The 26,739-nt window shown below is 44.8% G+C and overlaps 1 protein-coding gene across 19 annotated transcripts in view; it reads right to left on the bottom strand.

Moving 5' to 3' along the window:
- ZBTB20 (zinc finger and BTB domain containing 20) overlaps positions 1 to 26,739 on the bottom strand; it is an 852,388-nt gene that overhangs the window by 57,785 nt on the left and 767,864 nt on the right. For all 19 annotated transcript variants that reach the window (XM_053309295.1, XM_053309299.1, XM_053309297.1 and 16 more), the window contains one exon: positions 2,121 to 2,222. In XM_053309295.1, coding sequence (XP_053165270.1) covers positions 2,121 to 2,185 — 65 coding nt within the window. In that variant the 5' untranslated portion in view covers positions 2,186 to 2,222. The remainder of the gene's footprint in view (positions 1 to 2,120; positions 2,223 to 26,739) is intronic.

Raw genomic sequence — 26,739 nt, 5'->3', positions numbered from 1 at the left:
TTTTAAAAGCACAAGGCACAACTTCTGGGCATACACAAAATGCATTTTTCTTCCTTAAACCCTAAGGGGGACAAGGTCCAAAGAGGCTGCCACTTACTCATGTCTCTAGATGGCACAGAAAGTAAAACAGAAAGTACTACACAGTGTAAAACTTTCTAAAGTGAATTTGCCTCCTTTAAATCATAGGTTTCCACTCATTAGTGACTTTCTTGCTGTACAAAGTAGGAGAGAAGTTCTTGGCATTATTTTTCTAAATATACAAACAGATTCTATTCTCCGAGAGAGGTTGTAGATGTCACAATTACCTGAAAGCAGTCTGTGTACTGGTTAAGAGGGTATCTTCCCACTTGTTAATAGGGGTCATTCCATTATTGTTTACCCTCCAGCTTTTACAGGGACTTCCCCCCATTATTTCCCCTTTCCCACTATTGTTCCATTATACCACCCCACACCCATTTATAAAGGAACCTTTCCATTATTCCAATATTTCCATTATGGGGAAAAATCTTTCCATTATTTCCATATAAGAGTTAATCCACATGTTTAAAAAGGATCTTTCTATTCTCCACAAATTTTACAGGGATTGCTCCATCATCCCCCCCCCCATTTTTCACAAAGATCATTTCCTTAGTCCTCACCCATTTTGAAAGGATATTTTCAATATCCTGGCACACCCTGTTTTTAAAAAGCCTTTTCATTATTCCATTTCTACAGGGATCTTTCCAATACTCCTCCCATCCCCCTTATTAATTAAGATTTATTCTGGGGTAAACATGCAAAGGAATGTACTGTTAGACAACTGTTACAGATATAAAAGAAGCTCAGCAAACCAGTAGGCTCCACTCTGAAAAAAAGGCAATTTAAGCCACACAGCTAAGCTTCGTACTGTCCTCAGCTGGTTTACACAGCTTACTACACACTAGTGGAGGCACAAACCATCTTTATATAAAGAAAGAGTTAATCATACCATTTAAAAAAAAGCATTTTTTATATCCCGCTCTTCCTCCAAGGAGCCCAGAGTGGTGTACTACATACTTAAGTTTCTCCTCATAACAACCCTGTGAAGTAGGTTAGGCTGAGAGAGAAGTGACTGGCCCAGAGTCCCCCAGCTAGTATCATGGCTGACTGGGGATCTGAACTCAGGTCTCCCCGGTCCTAGTCCAGCACTCTAACCACTACACCACACAGGCTGTGATATGCATTTTCAGTTACTTAACCTATTATAATGGGGATTTTAAAGACTAATAACTCAATAAATACTTAAACAGATTCCGCCCCACCAGAACAACAACAACAAAATAACACATCCTACCAAATGAGTCAATAATGGACATATTTAGGTGGTGGGAATAAGTTTCCTTGGCCAAATACAAGTAATCAACTTTTAGAGACTGCTTCTTATTTCATCTTGGTATTTATCAACATATGTGCACCAAATTTCAAGATGTGTTGCTTGTTACCTAGTTGTTCTGTGTTAAATTTCAGGTGGATTGAATGGATTTTATGAAGCTTCAGGTTTTATAACGGAAGAATGTTGTTTTCACTCTTCATCTATATATATCTGCTGCTGTAGAAACTAGGGATGAACAGTTTTCTCTTGTTCCATGGGTTGCCTCTTTCCTACATTCCAATATGCCTGCTTGCCTTTCAGTTTGACTTCGAGAATTTCTAAAATTAAATTTCAGAATTGGTGCATATCAACTTTGCCTTCTGCTTCCATATTCTCTCTTTTCCTCTCTCCTCCTACATCCAGGGTCAATTATTTATGTCCTGGTTCAGGCAAAACATAGTTTCCTGTTATGTCAAATTGGCACACTTTCTGCTTGGCCTTAAAACCAGGATTGGAAACCATAGTTTATTCATTTAGATGTAATAGATGTGAGAGCTCAATTCCAATCCATTAAACCATAATTTGGAGGATCAACAACCAATCCTTCATTATTTCTAATGACAACAAATATTCATTACATCAGCTGGCCCATACACTGTGCAGTGAGCCACTGATCCAAGAGACAGGACTCTGCAGTCCACCAATGCTGCTTCCAACAGCAGGGCTGCTCCATGGCCATTATTTATTTGTTTTTTGTACCAAAATTAATTTTTTTACATAATCTACTCACAGTGGTTTCTGAATGGTATCACTCTTCAGGAAAATCACTCGAAGCTTTGGGCCTAGTGCAGACATTCATTGGGGCAGAGAATGGAGAAAAGCTGTGCCTGTACTGGAAAGAATCAACAAAATGAAGTATGAGGGCATTGTTCATACAAGATAGGGAATCAGGATAAACAGTGAGGTAGACAGACCTGCAGATGACACTAGATGGGGAAGTCCCCAGGAAACTATGAAAAGCTGTCCAAACTGGGTGACTGGGCAACTACAGGTGAAACTCGGAAAATTAGAATATCGTGCAAAAGTCCATTAATTTCAGTAATGCAAATTAAAAGGTGAAACTGATATATGAGACAGACGCATTACATGCAAAGCAAGATAAGTCAAGCCTTAATTTGTTATAATTGTGTGGATCATGGCGTACAGCTCATGAAAACCCCAAATCCACAATCTCAGAAAATTAGAATATTACATGGAACCAAGAAGACAAGGATTGAAGAATAGAACAATATCGGACCTCTGAAAAGTATACAGTGTACTGTGCTTGATTGGCCAGCAAACTCGCCTGATCTGACCCCATAGAGAATCTATGGGGCATTGCCAAGAGAAGGATGAGAGACATGAGACCAAACAATGCAGAATTGCTGAAGGCCGCTAATGAAGCATCCTGGTCTTCCATAATACCTCATCAGTGCCACAGGCTGATAGCATCCATGCCACGCCGCACTGAGGCAGTAATTGCTGCAAAAGGGGCCCAAACCAAGTACTGAATACATATGCATGCTTATACTTTTCAGAGGTCCGATATTGTTCTATTCTTCAATCCTTGTCTTATTGGTTCCATGTAATATTCTAATTTTCTGAGATTGTGGAATTGGGGTTTTCATGAGCTGTACGCCATGATCATCACAATTATAACAAACTAAGGCTTGATTTATCTCGCTTTGCATGTAATGCGTCTGTCTCATATATCAGTTTCACCTTTTAATTTGCATTACTGAAATTAATGGACTTTTGCACGATATTCTAATTTTCCGAGTTTCACCTGTAGACGACAGATAAGGTTCAATGTAAGTGCAAAGTGATACGTTTGGTGGCAAAAAATCCTAACTTCTCATATATATGCTGAAGAGATCTAAACTGGCTGTGAAAAACCAGAAAAGAGATTTTGGCAGTCACTGTGGAAAGCTCATAGAAAACGTCATCACAAAATGCTGTGAAAAGGCAAATTCAATGTTACGAATGATTAGGAAGTGATTGCAAATAAAAGCAAGTATGATAATACCAATATATAAATCTATGATGTGCTCACATTTCTAGTATATGCACTCTTCTGGTTGCCCAATCTCCAACTGGATGCCATAGAGCAAAAGAAGGTACAGAAGCAAACAACTACAATGAACAAAGGGTTGAAGCCAGTGTTCCCTCCAAGGTGTGCATGCTCTCACACATTTGTTGATGTCCGCTCAGTTAATTTTAGATCCCGCTCAGGTTTAATCAGGAAGGTCCCACTCTGAATGCATGTGTGCTTACACTGTCTTAATACTGCCACCAAGAACAAAACTCATTCCACACACAGAAGAAAAAAATTAGAGAGAACACTGGTTGAAGCATCTTTGCTATGAGCAAAAGCCTGAACAAGTTGAAGGTTTTTAGTTGATTAAAAATGACTAGTGATATAGGAAGCTGCCTTAAACTGAGTCAGACCATTGGTCCATCTAATAGCTCAGTATTGTCTACACCAGGGATTCTCAACGTTGGGTCCCCAGATGTTATTGGACTTCAACTCCCATAATCCCTAGCCCTAGTGGCCTTTGGCTGGGGATTATGGGAGTTGAAGTCCAATAACATCTGGGGACCCAACGTTGAGAATCCCTGGTCTATACAGACTGGCACAGTGTCTTCTTCAAGGTTACAGGCAGGAGTATCTCAGCCTTATCTGGAGATGCCAGGGAGGGAAACTTGAAACCTTCTGCATGCAAGAGCTCTTCCCAGAGCGGACCCATCCCCTAAGGGGAATATCTTACAGTGCTCACATATAGTCTCCCATTCAAGTGCAAACCAGGGCAGACCCTACTTAGCAAAGAGGACAATTGATGCTTGCTTCTACAAGATCAGCTCTCCTCCCATAGAGCAGAACAGTATGCATTTTATAAAATTACATTCTGCAAGCAGAGATATATGTTCCTATTATTAGAAATCCCTCCAAGGCTTATTCAAGTGAAGGAGCAATGGATCATACACTGCCCGTCTATGGCTTGAATTGGCTCTTTTTGAGCTGAAGTTTGGGTTTGACCACGAGCAGACCTCCATAGCTTGTATTTTGCCATTAGATGTAGAAATAACCCTCTCTGAGACCTTTCTAGTAATCATGGTATTTTTGACTATGCATACCAAATGTTGTTTTTAGCTGGTGTACATAGTACGATGAAGAAGAACATTTATCTACTGCTCTTCAACCAAAGTTCTCAAATCTGCTTACATAGAAAAATAAATAATACATAATTAAGATGGTCCTAAGTACTAGAATTCAGGAATTCATTACAGCACAAGGAACTGCTGACAACAGGGGATAGGCATCCTTATGATGCCCTGCTAATGAGTTCCCCAGAGGCATTTGGTTGGCCACTGAGAGAAAATTCCATTTCGATGGCCACTGAGAGAAAATTCTGGACAAGATGAACCGTGTTCAAAGATCCAAGAAGGTGATTCTTATGTTCTTAAATTGGACTCCTATGTTTTAAGACATACAAGTACATGCTTCCCCCCCAGATAATATACAGTGCTGGAAAGCATTCAGCTACAATCTGTGTTTGGCTGTTTTAGAAGATATTCAAGTTAGGTGAAAATCCCCCCAGGTGTTTGTATATTCTGTCACCTTTCACATGTTAGATGAAATCAAGTTCTTACGATCCTCAATGCAGTCTGTCCTTGACAGTAATAATTCTCAACATGCTCTCTAAACGCCAAGTGAACAATCATGTCAGCCGGCATTTCAAATATAATATAAAAACTTGAACATCAAAGACTATTCAGAGTGAATTTTTTCCCAAAGGCTTGTAAGAAAGGGAAGAGTGTGATGGAAAACATTAAACTTGGGAGAGTGTACATGTACATAAAATATATAGGAAGGAAAAAGGAATCAGCTCATATGTGCATCTGTTATTTTTATTCAATGTTAAAATTATATTGCTGAAAATAGTTGCTGACATGCTCAGCCTCAATGAGGATTGGAGGGTATTGGGGCAATGCAGCTCTGGGTGGAGAAGCAGTGATAATGCTGGGGAGGATGGGGGTTGCACTGCAGCACTACCAGTGTTACTGTAGTTGGTCACACTGGTAGCACAAGCACTGTTCTCCCTAGTGGCACCACTGCTTCTGCGCTCACAGCCCATCCCCACTGAGGCTGCACATCATGTCAGCCAATATTTATTTTTATAAATATTGTTAGCAATCACCTGCTAACTGAGCAAAGAGAAACCTTTTTAAAGTGGCAATTCTATTTATTTAGCAGGGGGAGAGCAACTGGCCCTATCTATCTCCAGCACAGCATCCCACCAGTGGCTATGGCTGGTGTCTATCTTATGTTTCTTTTTAAGATTGTGAGCCCTTTGGGGATAGGGAACCATTTTATTTATTTATTTGTATCTATGTAAACCATTTTGGGAACTTCTGTTGAAAAGCGGTATATAAATATTTGCCTAATTTGTATTATTTTTATAACCACTGACTGATCTATCTATGGCACTAAGATGTGTGTGTACGTGTGTGCGTTGGGGAGAGTGCTGGCTTGATTTACCAGGCTCTATTTATGCTTGCCACTAAGCCTCTCTATTCCTGACTACTCTTGTAAGAACCAAGGAATTGTGGAGGAATTAGAGATTTATCTCATTTGTGCTGGTGTCTGGAAAACGTGAGAAACAGCAGGAGGTTCTCACTCTATATGACCTTACCCAAACCTCTGGGCAAGTGAGGTAAGACCCTGCCAAACATACCAGGAGAGGCAGGAAGAGGCAGGTCTGCTCTCATTTGCAACTTCAGGAGGAAGAGGGAGGGACATCTTTCACATATAGTGGGGAATGGAGAGATAGTGGGAGAGACTCCTGTGATTGTTGATTGATTGATTAAGTGCCGTCAAGTCGGTGTCGACTCTTAGCAACCACATAGATAGATTCTCTCCAGGATGATCTGTCTTCAACTTGGCCTTTAAGGTCTCTCAGTGGTGCATTCTTACCTTTTAAAAACCACAGTGTGATGAGAGCTCAGGGAAGGGTGTGTGTGCTATTAGCCTTACATAGGAACATAAAAAGCCCCAGACAGAGGCGTAACTAGGGAAAACGGGGCCCGGGGCAAGCACTGAAATGGCACCCCCCCATGCGCCCCCGCCCCCCCAACATACTACATTATACTTAGGTTTTTCCTCACAAGCGCCCGCCGCTGCCGCCAAGCCAGGCCACTGACTGTCCGCCAGGTGCCAGCAAAGCAATGGGGGGGGGGGCGCGGGCAGCGTGGAAGGGACCGCTCGTGGGGAAGGGGGCATCGATGCGCTCCCTTGACTGCTGCAGTGCTGCTGCACTGAGCAGGAAACATTTGTATTAACAATTTTTAAAATTTTTTTTGTCATGGCGGCGCCCCCCATGTGACCAGAAAAGATGGCGCCCGGGGCACATGCCCCCCCTGCCCCCATATAGTTATGCCTCTGGCCCCAGATAAGAACATAAGTTTAGCCCTTCTGGATCAGGCCCAAGGCCCATCTAGTCCAGCATCCTGTTTCACACAGTGGCCCACCAGATGCCGCTGGAAGCCACAGGCAGGAGTTGAGGGCGTGCCCTCTCTCCTTCCATTACTCCCCTGCAACTGGTACTCAGGGTCATCCTGCCTTTGAGGCTGGAGGTGGACCACAGCCCTGCCTTGGGCCTGAACCAGCAGGTCTAAACTTACGTTCTTATCTGGGCTTTTTAGTTCCAAAAAAAGGTGACTAAGGGAGACATGATAGAGATCTATAATATGGTGCGGAAAGCATGGAGAGAGATAATTTTTCTCCCTCTTTCACCACACTAGAACCAGGGGTCATTTCATGAAACTAAATACCAAGAAATTTAGGATCAACAAAAGAAAGTACTTTTTCACACAGCACATAATTAATCTATGGAACTATCTGCCACAGGATGTGGTGATGGCCATCAGTGTGGATGGCTTTAAAAGGGTCTTGGACAAATTAATAGAGGGCAGATCTATCAATGGCACTAGTCTGATGGCTATAGGCTGCCTCCAGGCAGAGGTGCACCTAGGTCATTTTGGAGCCTGGACCTAAAGGCCTTTGGAGGGCTCCTTCCCCTGCAAATTAAGCATCATCATGCTCCACTGGGCAAACACACCACCTGGGACAGACTAAAGAGGATTTGGGGGCCCCCAGGAGCTGTGGAGGCCCTGGACTTTGGCCCTGAAGTCCAGGGGTAAGAGCGCCCTTGCTTCCAGGCTTAGATGTAGTGATGTGCACGGACCAGTCCGGAGGCCATTCTACAAGCCTCCGGACCGGTCCGGACATGGGCGGTTCGGGGTTCGGACAGACTGGGGTAGAGGTTCCTTTAAGGGTGGGGGGAGGGAGGACCGATCCCTCCCGCCACTTTCCCCCCTCCTGCACACGTATTTTAGTCAACAGTTGGGGTGGCAGGTTACCTCTCTGCCGCCTCTTCCCTGGCTCGGCTGCAAAAGGCTTCAGGGAGACTTTTGCGCGTGCGTGCGTCACATCTCCGCGACGTGCGGGTGGCCACACACGCGCACATTGAGGAGACATGATGCGCACGCGCAAAAGGCTTCCTGAAGCCTTTTGCAGCAGAGCGGGGGAAGGGGTGGCAGGGAAGTATCCTGCCACCCCAATTGTTGACTAAAACATTTGCGCAGGAGGGGGGAAAGCGGAAGGAGGCGTAAGTACACCCTCCCCCCACCCTAAAAGGAACCCCCACCCCAGTGCCGGACCGCAGCTCCGTGGTTCAGTGCACACCTCTACTCAGAGGTAGGATGCCTCTTAATACCAGTTGCAGGGGAGCAACAGCAGGAGAGATGAGATGCCTTGATCTCTTGCCCGTAGGCTTTTGAGAGGCATCTGGTGGGCCACTGTGGGGAAACAAGATGCTGGACTTGATAGGCCTTGGCCATGATCCAGCAAGGCACTACTTATCTTATGATTTGTAGATGCCTGCGTTAAAACGTAATCTAAGGTATAAATATTTTAAATAATAAATACAACTTTGTAACTTTTAAATGGGGTTCTAATCTGATCTTTTAACTTATATAACAATATAATAACTTTTTTAATATTGTTATATATTGTATCTATTTAATTAATGTTGTGAGCCGCCCCGAGCAGTAATGTACTGGAGGAGCAGGATATACAGTGGTCCCTCGACTTACAAACTACTCGACATAAGTATTTTTCGAGTTACAAACGGCAGTTTTAGATCCGGTTTTAGATGCGGTTTTTCCGACTTACAAATTTTTAGATGGGGTTTCCTCGACTTACAAATTTTTAGATGGGGTTTCCTCGACTTACGAATTTTACATGCGGTTTCCTTGACTTGCCTGCCTGTTTACTGCCTGTTTATTCTTGAAAAGAAATGTTCCTGTGCAGTTTGCAAGCCTTACTGGGGGTCTGGGTCTTTTTTCTAGGCTCCGGAACGCATTAATCCGTTCCCAATGCATTCCTATGGGAAACCGCTTTTCGACTTACGAATTTTTCTACTTACAAATGTGCATTCGGAACGGATTAATTTCGTAAGTAGAGGGACCACTGTACATATTTTTGAATAATAATAATCTATCCATGCATAAAAGAATTACAAATGACCTGCTCAAATACCTTTGGTAGAGACAAAGTTCTGAAGCTTTTAACTGGAAGTGAAATGCCTGGTCTATAATAACATGCTAGCAGTTGTTACGTGGGTAGCACCAAGGCTGTCTGCCCTTAAGACCACCAAGGAGGTCCAAGTTCAAATCCCCATACAGCCATAAAACTCACTGGATGACCCTGGACCAGTCACATATCTCTCAGCCTAACATTCCTCACAGGCATGTTATGGGAATAAACATAATCATGTATACTGTTCCGGGCTCCTTGGAGGAAGAGCAGATAGAAATATTAAATAAAGAAGGATGTAGGTGAAAGCTGCTGAACTCCTCCTCCTCTCCCTCCCTGCAGTCCATCACCCAAACTGCTACCCGCCCCTGCCCCACAAGGCCTACTCGGTACTGGAAGTGAGTTGGGTTGGGAAAAAAGTGTCCAGGGCAAATGACTGTGGGTTCAGTACTCCTCACCCATCAGCACATTAAGATGGTCAGATTAGACTCCACCCATCCCCGACTTTATGGATGGACAAGGAAAACTGATTAAACAGGTGTGGCTGCTGCTGTTATGTCTACTACGGTTGCCAGTCTTCTCTGGTTTTGGGCACCTCACCAGATAGCTACATATTTTAAAGCCTTTTTTTACAACCATAAGGCCTTGAACTTTGCTTGAAAAAAATGGAGGCAGAGATTCTTAGGATGCTGAATTCTGTCCCCAATATCAAATTTTGTGCTGGCATGGGATTGTGGAATATATATGTGTCTAGTTACCTCTCATGCCTTTAAAGAATCATGAAGAACTTCTGACACCAAAGAAATCATGGCTTAACACAAAAGAGAAAGACATACATAGACACTGCTGTGTAAATTACTCAGGTCTTGCCCAAGAGGCACACAGTCACTCATTTACAATTTATGAATGATAACTATTAATAAATACAGTGGCTGACATCTTGAAGTGGAGATATAGCAGGAGTTGCATCTTCAGAGTGGGAGTTTTTCCCACTACCAGAGCACACACACCATTTGAGGAAGAGCAGTTTTTGTTGATCTTCCCTGCCTTCAAAAGTGCTCTGTGTGCAACCATAACAATGTATCTTCAGAAGGCGTACTTCTAAAGGCAGGAGAGATTAGCAAAAATGTCTCCCTTCCATGCAGACTGCAATAGTGGGGGAAGGTCTCCCCAGGATGGATGTGTTTTCTGGGCATGTCCACGTTGTGCTACTCAGGATGTCAGAGCCAATAATAATTCCTCCATTGTTCAGTAAAGGATGTCCCATTTTGTTATAGCAGTCAGGTCCTTAAAGCTGTTTTTTAAATTGCTTATTTTTAAGTTATGTACAGTGTTGACTTCAATAGAATTGCAAGGGGAATCAAGTAGGCAAAAATATTTTGGTATTTGATATGGCAATGCTGATTAATGGGCTTTCTACATAACTCTTCATGCTAATGCTCTGATACTCCTCTTTCCTTTTTCCATAAATTGGATTGTGACCCTTCATCACTTGTTGGTCTCCTTTCCTGAGCTGCTCATTAATCAGTACCACTTCTGTGATATGGTCTGTCATATCCTATTACTTACAATGCATATAAGCAGAAGGTGCATCTGCCCTGTAGTACTTAACAGAGTACACATGCACACGCACACACCCTGGAAAGTATCTACATTCATTTTTTCAGAGTTTCCTTTCCCCAAGGATGTAAATTGTAACCAACATCTAGCCAACTGTTTCCCTTCCTGGATAGTTTATGCACAACTGTCTACCCACGGAACATGCTTTTTCCAGCTGAAGTTATCCTTCACCTTGCCTAACTGGCAGTGAGAATAAAGAGAATGGCTCTAATGCTGTGTCTGTACCAGCAGTGTGTAGGGGGGGTGGAATCTCTGTCAATCTCCCCTTAGATCTGAAGCTCACAGTGCCTGCCAAAGATATATTCCTGAGGGTTGCACAGTACATATAGCAGTTCAGAGGATCTTAGAGCAAAGAGGAAACTGATAAAAACCGTCCCTCTTCCCTACCACTCGGGCTGTTAGCAGCTTGAGCGCTGCTTCAGTCTGGATTGATTTTTGATTGATTTAGTTTTTTAAACCAAAAACTAAACCAAATTAGAAACACCTAGTGCAATCTGAGGTTAAAAACTCTTTCATTCCTGTGTTATCTTCAAGAAGTAGAAATTTCAAATTGTTTAGCTCAGGAGGCATGAACCATAGGGAGGCCGGGCCTGGTGGGAGCGGGCTGCGCCGGGGGCTGTATCGGCGGCTGAGGGCTTTTGAGCCCCACTGCTGAGGGAGGCATTTGGATGGCCGGCCGCCCCAAGGGCGGGCTTCTAAGCCCGGCCCTTGGCCGCCTGCCTCTTTTGGTCGCGGCGCCATTCTGGGCTGTGGCGAGGCCTGCGTGGGCCTTGTGGGCCACCTGGTGGCACGGGCCGCACCGGAGCAAGCCCCCGGAGGGCCATATCAGGCGGCTAGCCTCTAGGCGGACGGGCTTTTAAGCTCCACCCATGGCTGCCTCCTTTCCATTGCCGCAGATGCGGCGCCATTGCTGCCAGCTGCGGACAGGCCGGAACAGGCCTTGCTACCTGAGCGGGCCTTGTTGCTCGGCCTTGGACCGAGCAGGTCTTGTCCCCTCACCCCCTTCACCCCCCAACCTTGCAGGTTTCAGGCAGGAAGGGGAAGCCCCGGGGAGTGCCCGGGATCTCGGGGAGGTGTTTAAGTCCCCCCACATTTGAGGATGAGGCTCGCAGCTTTGGCTGTTCCTGGCAACCCCCCTCTCTATCTTTGCTTAATCGTGCAGGCCAGCAGGGATGCTGAAGGCCCCCTATTTGGGACATTGCACCCCCAGTCACTGGGCCCAGCATGGGCCTGAATGGACTGCACCTGCCTGTGGCCTCAAGGGCCTGAGGGGCCCTAGGCGGGTCCTGGATATGGTGGCGCCTTGGTTCCCTGGCCACACTACTCGCTCTGCTGGATCAGCGCGCCTCAAGGACGTGGCAGGCCAGGTTGGCCCGGCCCGAGTTTTGGAGTACGGTCAAGGGCGGGGGGCAGAAATACCCCGTGGGGGGGGCGGTAGCGGGGAGTGTCGCAAAAAGGCAGGACTTGGCACCAGGGAGGAGTCACAGGCATGCCCTTGAACGTAATTTTGGGCACATGGGGTGGTCTCTTAGCGGCATGGGCCCAAAGAAGGTCCCAGTTAAGAAGGGCAGTAGGCCCGTGCAGCCTCCTAAGAGGCCGCACATTCCACTAGATTCTTTTTCCGATGATGACGGGGACCTTGAACTGGGGGCCATCAGGGCGCTTATCGCACACCTCCAGGCCCTAGAGAAGCAATGCGCAGCTCCCGTGGGGGACGGGGCAGAGGGTGGCCCGTCTGGGGCTCCGACACACCATTATAGAGCATCCAGGGTGGCCAAAAAAGCAAAACTAATGCAAGGTTTTGCTGAACATTTGGCAGCACTCGAGGCAGCCGGGACACCTGCATCTGGCCCAGGAGGAACCGGGAACCCCCAACCTGAGCCCACACCAGGCAGTGGCCCTGGAGGAACCAGAACCGGGACCCCCCAACCTGAGCCCGCACTAGGCGGCAGTGGTGAGGACCCCAGTGGCGAAGGATCTGGCACAGGTGAGTCAGCACAAGGGGTCTGGCCTTGGGGTATGCCATACAGTCCCCCCTGTGGGCCATATGGGTGGTATCCTGGCCCTATGAACTGGGTGTCACCACACGCCACCTGCAATCAGGTCTGGCAAGGCGGGGTGGGCCACGGGGCGGCCCCTGAGGGTGCTGCCCCCTATGGGGTAGTTTCATGGGCATGTCCCAGTGGTCACGCAGGCAATGTGCCAGTACCACTGGGCGATCACCTGCTGCCAGTGGTCAAGGAACGCATTTGGAAGGGCGAATGCATGGATATATTCCAGTTGCTTTTCAAAGAGCCTGAGCCGGTAGAAAAAGATGGGGCACAGGGGAAGGACAAGGAGAAGACTAAGAGGAAACCCATTGAGCATAACTGGGCCAATTGGGTGTCAGGGTTCACAGTATACAGGGGACTGGTCATGCAGAAGTACCCTGAGAAGGGCCCTGCACTCATCAAGTACTTTGACATCATTCATAGGGCTTTCATGGACTTTGCAGGCAATGCCTGGGAGCACTGCGACCAGGCTTTCAGGGAATGTGTCTCAAATAACATGGCTATTTCTTGGGAGAAGCAGCATCCAAATGCCAGGCCTTTGGTCGGGGAGCGCGTGGATAGCAGGCATTTGATTTCCAGGACTCCAGCAGCATCGGCGGCCTCTGCTGCAGGCACCCAGGGAGTTCAAAGTCCCCTGGTCTGCTGGGAGTTCAATAGAAGCGGGAAGTGCGCGTGCTCCCCATGCAAATACAGGCACGATTGTGGCTTCTGTGGAGGCCGGCATGCAGGCCTCAACTGCCCGCGGGCAAAAACCTTCAGAGCGAGGGGGGGGCTACCAACATCCGGGGCGGGGGAGAGGACCCGCGACTGCCCAAGGGGGCGGTGTGGGAAAAGGGCCCCAGCCCAATTAGGATTCCGGTACTCCGGTTCCTGTTGCGCAACTACCCTGACAGGGAACGCTACATAGAGGCCGGTTTCACAAAGGGGTTTAGGATACCATGTCAATTCACACGCACCCATAGTATTGCTCACAATTTAAAATCGGTAGCTGGTTTGGAACATATAGTGGCTAAGAAAATTGCTAAAGAGGTGGCGCTGGGCAGGGTGTTAGGCCCTTTTGCCCAGCTCCCGCTGCCAACCCTGAGGGCATCCCCATTGGGAGTGGTACCCAAGAAGGCTCCTGGGGAGTTCAGGCTCATTCACCATCTGTCCTACCCCAAGGGCAGCTCGGTCAACGATGGCATACCAACTGAGCTCTGCTCGGTCTGGTATACCTCCTTTGACAAAGCAGTGGCAATGGTCCGGGCGTGCGGACTGGGGGCTCTATTGGTGGTGCAACATTGAGTCAGCCTTTCGTCTGCTACCTGTCCACCCTGCTGACTTCGATCTTTTAGGCTCTGCATTCAGGGGGGGGGGTATTACATCGATAGGGCCTTACCCATGGGGTTCTCTATTTCAGGCACAGCGTTCGAGGCCTTTAGCACAATGCTGGAATGTGTGCCGCGCCGCAAGGCCCAGCTCAGCTCCTCGGCTCATTTCTAGATGACTTCCTTTTCGGAGAAAGGGCCGGATCTAACCAATGCACACACTTGCTGCACACTTTTATGGCCCTCTGTAGCGATCTGGGAGTGCCACTGGCAAAAGGCAAAACTGAGGGGCCGGCCACCAGGTTAACCTTTTTGGGTATTGAACTAGACACAGTAGGCCAACTTTCATGCCTCCCTGACAGCAAACTCAATGCCCTGAGGGAGTGATTGAGGCTGTGCTCTGGGGCCAAGAAGGTCTCTCTACACCAGCTGCAGTCACTGATTGGCAACCTCAACTTCGCCTGCCGGGCAGTGGCCCCTTGCCGCCCCTTCCTGAGGCGTCTCTGCGACACCGCTGTCGGGTGCAGGCAGCGCCATTTCTTGATCAGGGTGACCACTGCCATGAGGGAAGACATGAGGCTCTGGCAGACCTTCCTGGACTCATTTAATGGGGTATCATTCTGGCGTTCACAGCAGATGTTAGAGGTCCAGGTCCAGTCTGATTTCCAGGTCCAGTCTGACGCGGCCGGTGGCCTAGGCTTCATCCTATACCTGAGGGGGCGATGGTGTGCTGAGCGCTGGCCAAGCGGTTGGGCTGAGAAGGGAATCATGAGGGACCTCACATTTCTCGAGCTCTTCCCTATAGTCGTTGCAGCACACATCTGGGCGGAGCTTTTCAGGAACTCCGTGGTACGCTTCTGGTGCGATAATCTGGCAGTTGTTCAGATCATCAACAATCAGACCTCCAGGTCACAGTGTGTCATAGGGCTGGTCCGGGCACTGGTATTAACCTGCTTACACCATAACATACTGTTTGCTGCCCAGCACGTGCCAGGGGTGCAGAACGAAGTGGTGGACACCCTGTCTCGTTTTCAGATGCAGTGCTTCTGGCAACAGGCCCCCGAAGCTGCCAATCTGCCCGAAAAGGTGCCCAAATGGCTGTGGAGCCTTGGAGTGTAGAGGCTTTCAGGGCCATCGAGGCTTCGATAGCACCCAGGACATGGTTAGCCTACGACAAAAGGGTTAGGGCCTTTCTCCACTTTAGGTATCAGGTAGGAATTGAACACGCGTGGCCTGTCCCGCCTGAGCAGCTTATGCAGTACCTGGTGCATCTCAGGGCGAAGGGATTGGCGGTAAGAACCATGGCTGGCCATCTGGCGGCACTGGCTTTCTTTGGGAAGGCCAGGGGGCTTCCAGACCACTCGGCTGACTTTAGGGTGAGACACATGCTGGAGGGCTGGGCTAGAGAGACACCAGCTCAATCCGATCAGCACCAGCCAATCACACCGGGGGCGCTGCAGCGCGCCCTCCAAGATCTGGGACAGGTTTGTTCGTCCCCCTACGAGGAGGCCCTGTTTTGGGCTGCGACCTTAGTTGCCTTTTTCGGGGCCTTCAGTGTTGGTGAGATGTTCCCCAAGGGCACCCGCAGTCCAGCTGGCAGAGCTCTGCAGCTGGGTGACCTCACCTTGCGGCCTTCAGCCGTGGTGCATCAATTCAATGTCTGGATAGGTGGTTGTCCGGGGTTTACCGCAAATATGTGCGATAGGTGTGGGTTGGGGCGAGCCCCCACCCACCACTTCCTCACCGCTATTCCCTTCTCATCTCTCTCACCACGTTTCTTCTCTCGCACAGGGGCACAGTTGACGGCTGGATGCACCAGAGTCCTCGTACTGGGCCACTCTTTCGTTTTCTGGGCACTCAAGTGGGCGCAGGGCGCAGAGCCTGGAACACAACTGGGCCTAGGCCATTGGGCCTCAATGGATTGGCGCAGACAGCGGAGCATGAGAAGAGCCCAGCTATTGCCCATGCTGCGTGAATTCCTGGAGGAAAATCCAGCACCGGATATCCTACTGCTACATTTCGGGGGGAATGACCTAGTTAGTCAATCCGGTATTTCACTTTCTCAGCAGATAATACAGGACCTGGGGGTTATATTAGATTGGTGCCCTGGTCTGATTTTAATTTGGTCTGATATCACCCAACGCAGAGTATGGAGGGGAGCAGGTAAACAGAACAAGGTGGATAGGGCCAGATGGGTGGTTAATGCAGCGATTGCATGCTTCTTGTCCACTAAAGGCGGCGGCTGCATACCGCATGACGACATCAGGTTCTCACTACCCCTCCTGTATCCAGGTGACGGGGTTCATCTGTCGCCCACGGGCATGAAGCTATTTGTTGATGGCCTGCGTCTGAGATTGGCTCTGGTTCTGGAAGGTTTGTGGGGTGTGCGGTGTGTTAAGTGAGGCTAATGCCCGCCGTGGCAAGTGCAGTGCGGCAGTGAACAGGGAGAAAAGCTGTGCAGCACCTTAGGTAAGCATTTGGCTTTAAGGAGGAGGGGCAGATCCCTTGAGGCTTGGCAGATCAGGGATGCTGCTTAACTCCTACCTCTCTGCAAAACGGCATCCTTTCGTATTGCTAGACTGCATCGGAGGGGTGGCGTTAATAACAGAGACCTAACCTTAGGTCAGTGAAGAAGGGCGCCCTCCGCTTGTGAGCGGTGGGCCGCCTGGAGCCAAGGTGCTAGCGCCATGGGTTTTGTAGGCTAGGGCGGCCTTTGGTGTGGCCGACCCACTAGGGACCGCACTGTTACTGGGTGCAGTGCCAATCCCAACTCTAGTGCCTTGCGGGCACTGGTTCATCTGTAACCCCCAATAAAGTGGCCAATTTCACCAAAGCTGAGTGTGTCCGTGTCTCCATGAATCTGGGTGCAAGAACCTACTTACAAATATTATTTGGGAAGTAACAATCGTGTTATGAAAAACTTACATTTTCTAGGAAATTTGGGTGAGAAATAGGAGCTGAAAAGACTAATTAGAGCCCTAAATTGAACTCAACTGGTCTGGAGCAGATTATAAAATACAACTCAGGCAGATTTGAATCTGGCTTCAAGCTATTGCCCAAGTTTGCATGTTGTTGCTTGCAAGCAAAGTATCCATGCTTGCCTATAGGAACTGCAGTTTTACAACAGAGATACTTGCAAAGGAAAGAGAGCAGACAGGATCAAATACAACCCATAATGGAAGAAATGTATTGCTTTTGAGTGTCACATGAGTGTCACACCCATCCTGCAGAAGCTTCATTGGTTACCAGTCCACTTCCAGACTAGATTCAAGGTGCTGGTTTTGACCTTTAAAGCTCTACACAGCTTGGGGCTGGTGTACCTGTCCGACCACATTCACCCATACGAACCTGCCAGGGCCCTCCACTCATCATCTCAGGTCCTGCTCATGGCCCTGCCACTAACAGAGAATTGGTTGGTGGAGTCTAGAGACAGGGTCTTTTCAGTTGTGGCCCCTCGGCTTTCGAACACCCTCCCTGAAGAGCTTCACCATGCTCCCTCCCTCAGTGTCTGTGTGTTTTTAAATTGAAAACACATCTTTTAAAAGAAGCTTTTTAATGTTTCATATATGTTTGTATCTGGAAGGTTCTATAGTTCTTATAGTTCTGTTTTTAGCTTTTAAAATAACTTTAAATTTGAAACTTTAAAAATGTAATTTTAAATGTGGTTTTAGCTGGTCTTTTAACTTATTTAACTGAAATTTGGTTAATTTTATTAGTCTTATTTTACATTGTATCTTTTTATTAATGGAGTGGCAGGGTATAAATATTTTAAATAAATAAATAAATTGCTTTTCTTGAAGGTATTCTCGAACAGAGTTGAAAAAGCGCATATATATATATATATATAGAGAGAGAGAGAGAGAGAGAGAGAGAGAGAGAGAGAGAGAGAGAAAGAGAGAGAAGTCTGGGCCTGTTTCTGTAGCCCCCTGTGCAGCAGCTTATTCTCCCTGGCCACTACACAGAAGAAGAAGGTTGATAGTGGCTGTGGCTCCTGGCACCACTGACTGCTCACCTGTGCAACCACAGTGGCTTGGAGCAGCAGCCTCTACTCACTCACATGCTCCACCCCTCTGTGCTTGCTGATTCCTACCCTGCCAAAACATGGAGCCAGCCTTGGTACAAATCCACTATTCTACTATAAATATTAAGGTGCTGTTATGCCTAGTAAAAGGCTTAAGCTGCATCTAAAGTGCATATATAGAATGAGCTCTCCTAAATATATATTTGAGGTTTGGATAGGTTGCTGCTTATTTCTAGATAGCTTGTGTTGGGAAAGAAGAGCAAATTCAGGCTCATAAAAAGCTCTAGACAACATCCAACTGCACATCAAACTCAGAGAATGAAAAAAAGTAAGATGGTATTTCCTGATCATTAATGGAAAGGTTTCCTATACCCTTGACTAATACATTGACTAGTACAGCTTGCATACTGTGCTCTGTGTCATAGCCAACATATTGTGATTTTTAGGGCAGAAGGTGGCCTTGAAGAGGATAAACCACCAGCTATGTTATTTGCATCGAGGAAGATATTTTTAGTGCTTTACTGACAATGCCACACACAACACACCCATCACAGTGAATGCAAAATTGCATATGAAAAAAAGAAGCTGAGCATTTGCCACTATTTCTCTACCATTCAGAAAAGAGTATACATCTGAAAATCAAAAATTTCAATTATTTGTTGGTGGACTGTTCCAATAGAACGGGCTACTACTACAGTTTGCTAAAGGATGGGCCAGTTTCCTGGAAGCGTTTACAAAAAGTGAAGAGAAATGCTTCATTTCTATTCACAAGCTCTTCTACTGAAATCTGGAAATGCAATGAATGTTTATACAGTAAAAGTCCACATTACATTCCTAGTGTTTGTCACACAGTCCCTCTTATTTGTAACTAGTTTTCTGTTGCATTTTCATCCGACACCCTATAAAATTTCACTTTGCTCAAGCTACAGTTCTTGCTTAACTAACTGCAGCTCGGATTTGGCACTTAGAAACACAAGCTTGCAACTCGATCAAATGAAATTTTAGTTCCTAGCGGTTAAGCAAGGACAAGGTAAGTGTGCTGTCGAGTCGGTGTCGACTCCTGGCAAGCACAGAGCCCTGTGGTTTTTCTTTGGTAGAATACAGGAGGGGTTTACCATTGCCTCCTCCTGCACAATATGAGATGATACCTTTCAGCATCTTTCTATATCAGTGCTGCCCGATATAGGGGTTTCCCATAGTCTGGGAAACATACCAGTGGGGATCCGAACCAGCAACCTCATGCTTGCTAGGCAAGGACAAGGGGAGAACGTTTATTTTAAAACTCCTTCCTTCCTTCCTTCCTTCCTTCCTTCCTTCCTTCCTTCCTTCCTTCCTTCCACTCACTGATAAAATTGATTTTGAAGACTTGTGCTATTTAGGTCAAAAATTTATAGATCTTTACACTGAGTACTCTGAATTTCAAAAGTAGTGAAAGCACCAGTATCCTTAGCACTGCTCTCTGGCACTGGAGATTTAGAATCAGGCATAACCTAGACCATTGTGGATCTGTTATACTCTGAGCAGATGTCCAGGAAGGTAGGGAGCTACTGTAGGTCCAGGAATTCCCATGCTGGACAGCTGCTTATACCCGAGTTGAAAAGCATACCTGACAGAAAGAGCAGCCCAGGAAACTCCGCTCTGTAATCTATGGGTACAGCTGAGGTAATCCAACAATTTTAGCAGCCTAAGCTATTTCCAGAGCTCAAGGCCCCAAATGGAAAGTAGGGATATTTACTACATGCCACAGACAGAGTGGAGAGGAGAGCTGGTCTTGTGGTAGCAAGCATGACTTGTTCCCTTAGCTAAGCAGAGTCCATCCTGGTTGCATATGAAAAAGAGACTAGAAGTGTGAGTACTGTAAGATATTCCCTTAGGGGATGGAGCTGCTCTGGAAAAAGCAGAAGGTTTCAAGTTCCCTCCCTGGCTTCTCCAAGATAGGACTGAGAGAGATTCCTGCTTGCAACCATAAAGAAGTCGCTGCCAGTCTGTGAAGACATTACTGAGCTAGATAGACCAATGGTCTATATATGGCAGTATATGGCAGTTTCCTAAGTTCCTATGATAGACCCACAATACTGCTTCGGACTGGGTAAATTTTATTTCCCATGTATCCACTTCGTTTTGAGAATTGGCACAAAACGACCACCTCTCAGGGTCTGAGGAAGGAACATAATATATCATTTTCTTGACCAAAGCACATTCATTACCCCAAACTGATCATTCTACCTGAAGAAACTGACAAAACTATCATTGGACTAGATGACTACAAATGGTCTTGACTAGCAGTCTTTCCATGTCCTGGATAAATCTACAAAACTTGAATCTACATGTCACAACTGAGCAACTTATACTTCTAGAACTGGGGAAATATCTTTGTTAAGAAAGTCTGAAATTTCTAGTAGCAGCGAGTAAGAATGCAATAGAAGCGATAGAAGTGTGAGGCGCTGGATCCAAGTTTGGAGTCAAACAAAAAATGACAAAAATCAGAAAATTCCTCAGAAGATGTGATTGGAAAGAGTGAGGAGACGGGATAAAAGAGCCCTAAATAACCTCATATGCAAGTGGAAGAAAACTGATGCCGAGTTATGTAATACATTTTTTAATTTTATGTTTTTTAAAAAATATGATACTTGGAGAGTTGTGGGAAATCTTTGATACTTGAAGATCATGCCTCATGGATCATCCATGAGGCATGATCAGAAGGAGTCCTTAAAGTAGAGAGCTAGGTCCAAAGCAAACAGATCAGTTAGCACAAGGGGTTACTATGGACCAACCAATAGGTTTGAAGGAACTCATGGGAGCATGTGATGTTATATATTTGGTATCATTATTCAATGAGTTTGGCTGATCACAGAAAAGTCCTGGTTTAAGACTCAGGTCCCATATTTGTCCCGCTTACATAAAAATGCATCCCAATTAATGATCAGCTAATTGTTCTTCAATAAAAGTGTTTACTGGTACTTCAAATGAGCTGAGAAACAATTTTACAGTATCTCTGGTTGAGCAAACAGACAATAGATTGCAGTAATTATTTACTTCAGAACTGTAATCCAAGAGCAACTGCTTTATCGCTCAAGAAAATACTTTGGTAAACAGAGTCCTGAGGCAGAGACTGAAACTTCTTCATTCAGAGAGAGCACGATTTTCACTATTTGAAAGAGAATTTCCGCCACCTAAAATCACCAGAAATGCAAAAATGAGTAGAAATTGGCTGCGTCACAACAATGTATCCATCCAATCCATTGCTTTGGCTAGTTATCACAAATGAGTTTTAGGAACATTTAATTGCCAAGGAACCCTGTCAAAATATTGGTGATTTTTCCAAATCTGTTCAAAATCACAGAGATGTCAACTGAAGTCTGAGAGGAGGACATTATTTTTCAGGAAGCACAAAAACAAAAACATTAGAAAAGAACGACTAGCCTATTTTCTTCAAACTAGTTCAATTTACTGATACTTGGCTGCTGTTTCAACTTCCAACAACAGAGTTGAAGGGTGTCTTCTAGGCCATCTAGTCTACCCCCTGCTTGATATAAGAAATCCAGAGCTAGAACATTCCCAACAGAGAGCTGTTCAGCCACTGCTTGACAGCCTCCAGTAAGGGAAAAACACTCCACGTCATACACATGCATTGGTGCAGTTGTTAAACTGCTCTTGCTGTTAAGAAGTTTCTCCTTATGTTCAATCAAAATCTACTCTCCTGCAACTTAAGTCCATTAGAAATTGTCCTTCCCCTTGAGGTAACCAAGAACACCTCTACCATGTGATATCCCTTTAGGTCTTTGAAGACTACTATAATGCCACCCCCCTCAGTCTAATCTTCTTTAAACCTAAACATACCCAGTTCCTTCAATCTTTTCTCATGAGGTTTGTTTTGCAGGTCCCTGACCATTATTGTTACCTCCCTTTGAGCTCATTCCAGTTTGACTACATCCTTCTTAAAGTGTCGTGCCCAGAATTGGACACACTACTCCAGATGAGAATCGACTAGTGTGGAATAACATGTAATTTTTTACTTATTGTGATTTGGAAACAATAGTTCTATTAATCTATCTGATATCGCATTTGCCTTTTTGCAACTGGATCACACTGCTGACTCATGTTCAGCTTGTGATTGACTGCAATCTTGAAATCCTTTTCATGCATACTACTGCCAAACCAGTTATCTCCAACCTATACTTATACATATGCATGTGATTTTCTTTCTTTCTTTCCATAAATGAAGAACTTTGCATTTGTTTCTGTCAAACTGCATTGTGTTCATTTCAGACCAGATTTCCATTCTATCAAGGCCATTTCTAATTTTATTTCATTCATCTGAGGTTTTAGCTCTGTATCATCAGCAAATTTGATAAGGAATTCTTTCACCCCTTCATTGAAGTCACTGAGAAACATGTTGTAGTGTACTGGCCTAGGAACAGAGCCCTGTAGCACCTCACTTGAAATCTCCTCCAGTTTGATGAGGAGCCATTGATTAGCACTTTAAAAATATGTTTTTCCAACCTCTGTGAATGTACCTGATGGTATTACCTAGTTCACATTCAACTAGTTTGCTAACCAAAATATCAGGAGGAATTTTGCTGAAATCAAGATAAATTTCATCCACAGAATTCTCACAATCCTGCAAGCTAATAACCTGATCGAAAAAAGAGGTAAGATTATTCTGGCAGGATGTGTACATGACAAATCCATGCGGACTTCTAATCATTGCATTATTTTGAAGATGATTGCAGAATGACTACTTTATAATCTGTTCTAGTATCTGCCCTGCTACCAAAACATAATGGTGGATCTGTAGCTTCCCAGAGCTTCCCTTTTCCTCTTTTTGAAACTGGGATGAAATTAGTCAATCTCAAGTCTTGTTGCGCCTCACCCATCCTCTAGAATTTCTAAAAAAATGACCAAGTTTCTGAGAGTGCATCAGCAAGTCTCTAAGTCCTCAAGGATGTAATTCATCCAGCCCAGAAGATCTGAATTTATTTAAGGTAGAAAGGTGTTTCCTGACCAACTCCTTTCAATCTTGAAATGCAATCCTTACAATTCATGCTGCTTTTGTGAGACTGAACATAGCTTCCCTTTGGGGAGTTGAAAGCAAACTGAAGGCAAAAATCAGAGTTGAGCAATTCTACTTTCTCTTTGTCACTCTAACATTTCACCAATCTCACTAGACCTAGGCAATGGGTTTACCATTGTATTCCTATTCCTTTTACTTTGAACATACCTGGAAAAGTCCTTTTTGTTGCTCTTATCATCCCTAAGCAACTTCATCTCACTCTGCGCTTTAGCATTCCCGACATCCTAACAAAGTGTTTGCGTAATAAGCAAAGCTGCACTAGCATAGTTGTGCTTTAAAAAGCCACAGGGATTTATCCAGCTGCACAACTACACAAAAACCCATTTAAAACAAATGAAAGATTCCACAGTAGCACACTGCTGCCCAAGCATTTATGCAGTGGTGCAAAACTAGTCTGGAATGCAAGCTCCAGACTTAGCACAAGTAGCCAGCACAACAACTTTGCACTTGTATGACATTCTTCACCAATGAAGTTTGGTTCCATTTATCGGGCTATGTTAATTCCACAAACAATCATTACTATGAGTGCTGAAAAGCCAAATGAACTCCACTGTATCTCATGGCTGAATGGGGATTTGAACTCGGGTCTCCCCAGTCCTAGTCCAGCACTCTAACCACTACACCATGCTGGCTCTTGTCATGTGAAATTATATGTAAAATTACTCCTCAGATTTTGTAAAAAATATTGAAAAGCTTTGTGAAAAGAATTGAATCATGCATGAGAACTATTGGAGAACATGCCCAACATATTTTGTGACTAGAAGTGTACACGAAACAGATTTTGTGTTTCTTTTTGAGACTGAAACGAAATGCAAAATGTTCAAAACGTTTCATCGAAACAGCAGCCAAGTCAGCTGTTTCGACGAAACAAACACAAAATGTTTCAAGTGTTCCAAGTGCCATTTGCGGTTAAGTACTATTGTTAACCACCCAGAGACTAAAGTTTGGGGCGGTGTACAAATTTGATAAATACATAACAAATAAACCAATTCGAGTGTTTTGAGCTCGAAACAAATTGCCTTTCAAATAAAGAGGCTTGAGCTCGAAACAAAATAACCCTGCCTCGACTTGAAACATTTCTAGTGTTTTGAGCACCATTTCTGGTTTACCGATTGGGGCCGGTGGGTAGACCAGTCCTCTGTGGCGGAGGCCAGGTCAACCCGGCATTTGCGGTTGAGTTTTATACTGCCTCACCCAAATGGCTCTAGGCAGTTCACAAATGTTTGGGACTGGAGAAAGAACACTGGCTTTAGAAAGACTATATATACATTACTGCAGAAGAGTAGTAGTCACCTGCTGAGAATGGTCTGTTAACTGCTAAGGATGACACAGAAGAGTTTGTTGTGCCAGACTCCACAGCTTTTCCTTCTAAACATCACCAAGTTAGGTGCAAAGACTGCTGCTGTATGAATCTTACAGATCATTCTAATTCTCACATTTTGATTTTATTCACTGTAGGAAATTATGCAAAGGTACTGTCTACAGGAACTCATTGCTCTCAAAGCAATCAGTTCACAATTTGTTATGAAGGACAATAAAAAGTGAGGTTGAAAGCTACTCTAGATCTCAACACTGCTAAGAAAATTATGTATGATATATTAATTATAAGAGAATCACGAGTTATTCAGGTTACATTCTCTCACAGCAGCAGTAACTGAGAAAACACAGTTGTGCTAATTCTCCAGGGCTCTCAGCTACTTCAGTCCTACTCTATGCAACAAGCAAGTGTTAGGAATAATGCAATAAGAGCTGGTTTCTGTCCATAGCTACAGCTCCTGCAGGCTCAACCTCTCCAACAGAATACCACTGACAGATGCATCACCACAGTGAATATGGAAGACTTCAAGAGATCCAGAATTAGAAGTAATCTCCACTCTCGATAACCTGTGCTCCATATGAGAGCTAGAAGGTATCAGGAGATTGGTTGTACTCTGACGACAATGATTTCTTCAGACTTTTGTCTGTGTTTTATTTGGAGGAGGTTACTGTTACAACTAACATGAATAATGTCTCTGTTAAAAACAGAGCTTCAGTTGTCTTACATAACCCCTGGTAACTGAACACCTAATAATAGCAAGTCATTTTCAGGTATGAAATCTGTCTACCTTCTAGACATACATATATGCTGTCTCATGTGATTCCTAGTGCCTCACGAAAGGAAGAAAGGAAGGGAAGGGAAGGGTAGGGAAGGGTAGACGGAAGCAATTTAAAAAAACAAAAACTCTGCTCTCTGCTGTAGCAAAGGACTGGGCCATCATATTCTGATTTTGAAAATATAATACTAGTTCCTCATTTTCAAATTGTTCTCCATCCCCAAAGTGCTAGGAATGTCCTTTTATTAAAATCAGAGATTCACTTGATTTATCTTTAGAGTCAAAATATTAAGACAGTGCTAGATTTGAAACATAAGTATAAAATTGTACAATTCCATAGTTTCCAGACATCTCTCTGTTTGGTGGTTTGAGAAGCAAAGCAGGAAAAGCCACTGAAATATTAATATGGATATAGATTTGTAAGGCTGCATTTCTAAACTGTTATATAATCTCATATAACTCATTAGGGCTTACTACAAAGCAGAAATACACAGGATTGTGCTGCAAGCCTCTAAAACGTGTGCAGAACAATTGAGAATAGCACTGTTTTGTTCAAAATGTTTCTCCTCTACACTAACATGCACTTTTGTTCCCCACAGAGCTGGAGGGCTTTGTTGAATTACATTTTGGAGTCACATACCTCTTTTAACTATACAACACAGACACTCCTCCGTGTACGTAAAATCACAGAAGCTGAATGAGGCAGAATATATCCTTTCCCATTTGCTGAAATCCCACACTGCTAATATGCAGTTATACTGTTCCAATTACTATTTTAAAAAGTTTCCTATAAAAGAGAACAGGAATATAGCTTTCCTGTCACATGATAAGGGAAATGCCATCATGTTTGGAATACGTGTTCTGAGCTCTGGGGAAATTATAATGAAGCCCAGAGATCTTTCCATGGCAGCACTCTAATTAATTATACTAAATAGTTACATGACATGAGGTACCCCAGTTTGACTACAGCTCTACAGTACAGCATATGTAATCTTTAATTCAACCACAACTTAGGGTGTTCTGTTCAGTGATGATTTCTACAAATTCTCCTGAAAGTTGCACAGTGATGAGTTAAAACAAAAACTTGGATGAAAGTTTACAAGACAATTGAACTGGTTTCAAGTACACAAGAAACATCAATGCATCTGGAAAATGGAACTTGCAACTGGATGTGCTTTACCATCTGGTGTCAAGAACATATTCTGCCTGGGAGTTGTATAAACCATGAAAAGAAAAGAAAAAAGAATACAACTTCCTGTACTACATTTTGGTCACTTGAAATGATGCACTGCAAAATAAACCACCTAAACATGCACAACTGTGCATCACTCTAGTTCACAGCATGCATTATATAACAATTCATGATACAAAGACTCTGAACAAAAAAGATTATGACATAAAGTTGACCCAGGAGTAAATATCCTCTGTGTCTGAAACTTGGGAGCAACTTGGGAGAGGAGAGTTGGTCTTGTGGTAGCAAGCATGACTTGTCCCCTTAGCTAAGCAAGGTCTGCCCTGGTTGCAAATGAATGGGAGACTTGATGTGTGAGCACTGTAAAGTATTCCCCTCAGGGGATGGAGCCGCTCTGGGAAGAGCATCTATGTTC

Source organism: Hemicordylus capensis, chromosome 3, assembly GCF_027244095.1.
Source record: "Hemicordylus capensis ecotype Gifberg chromosome 3, rHemCap1.1.pri, whole genome shotgun sequence".
Classification (NCBI taxonomy): Eukaryota; Metazoa; Chordata; class Lepidosauria; order Squamata; family Cordylidae; genus Hemicordylus; species Hemicordylus capensis.
This window is presented reverse-complemented; position numbering and strand designations above follow the sequence as displayed.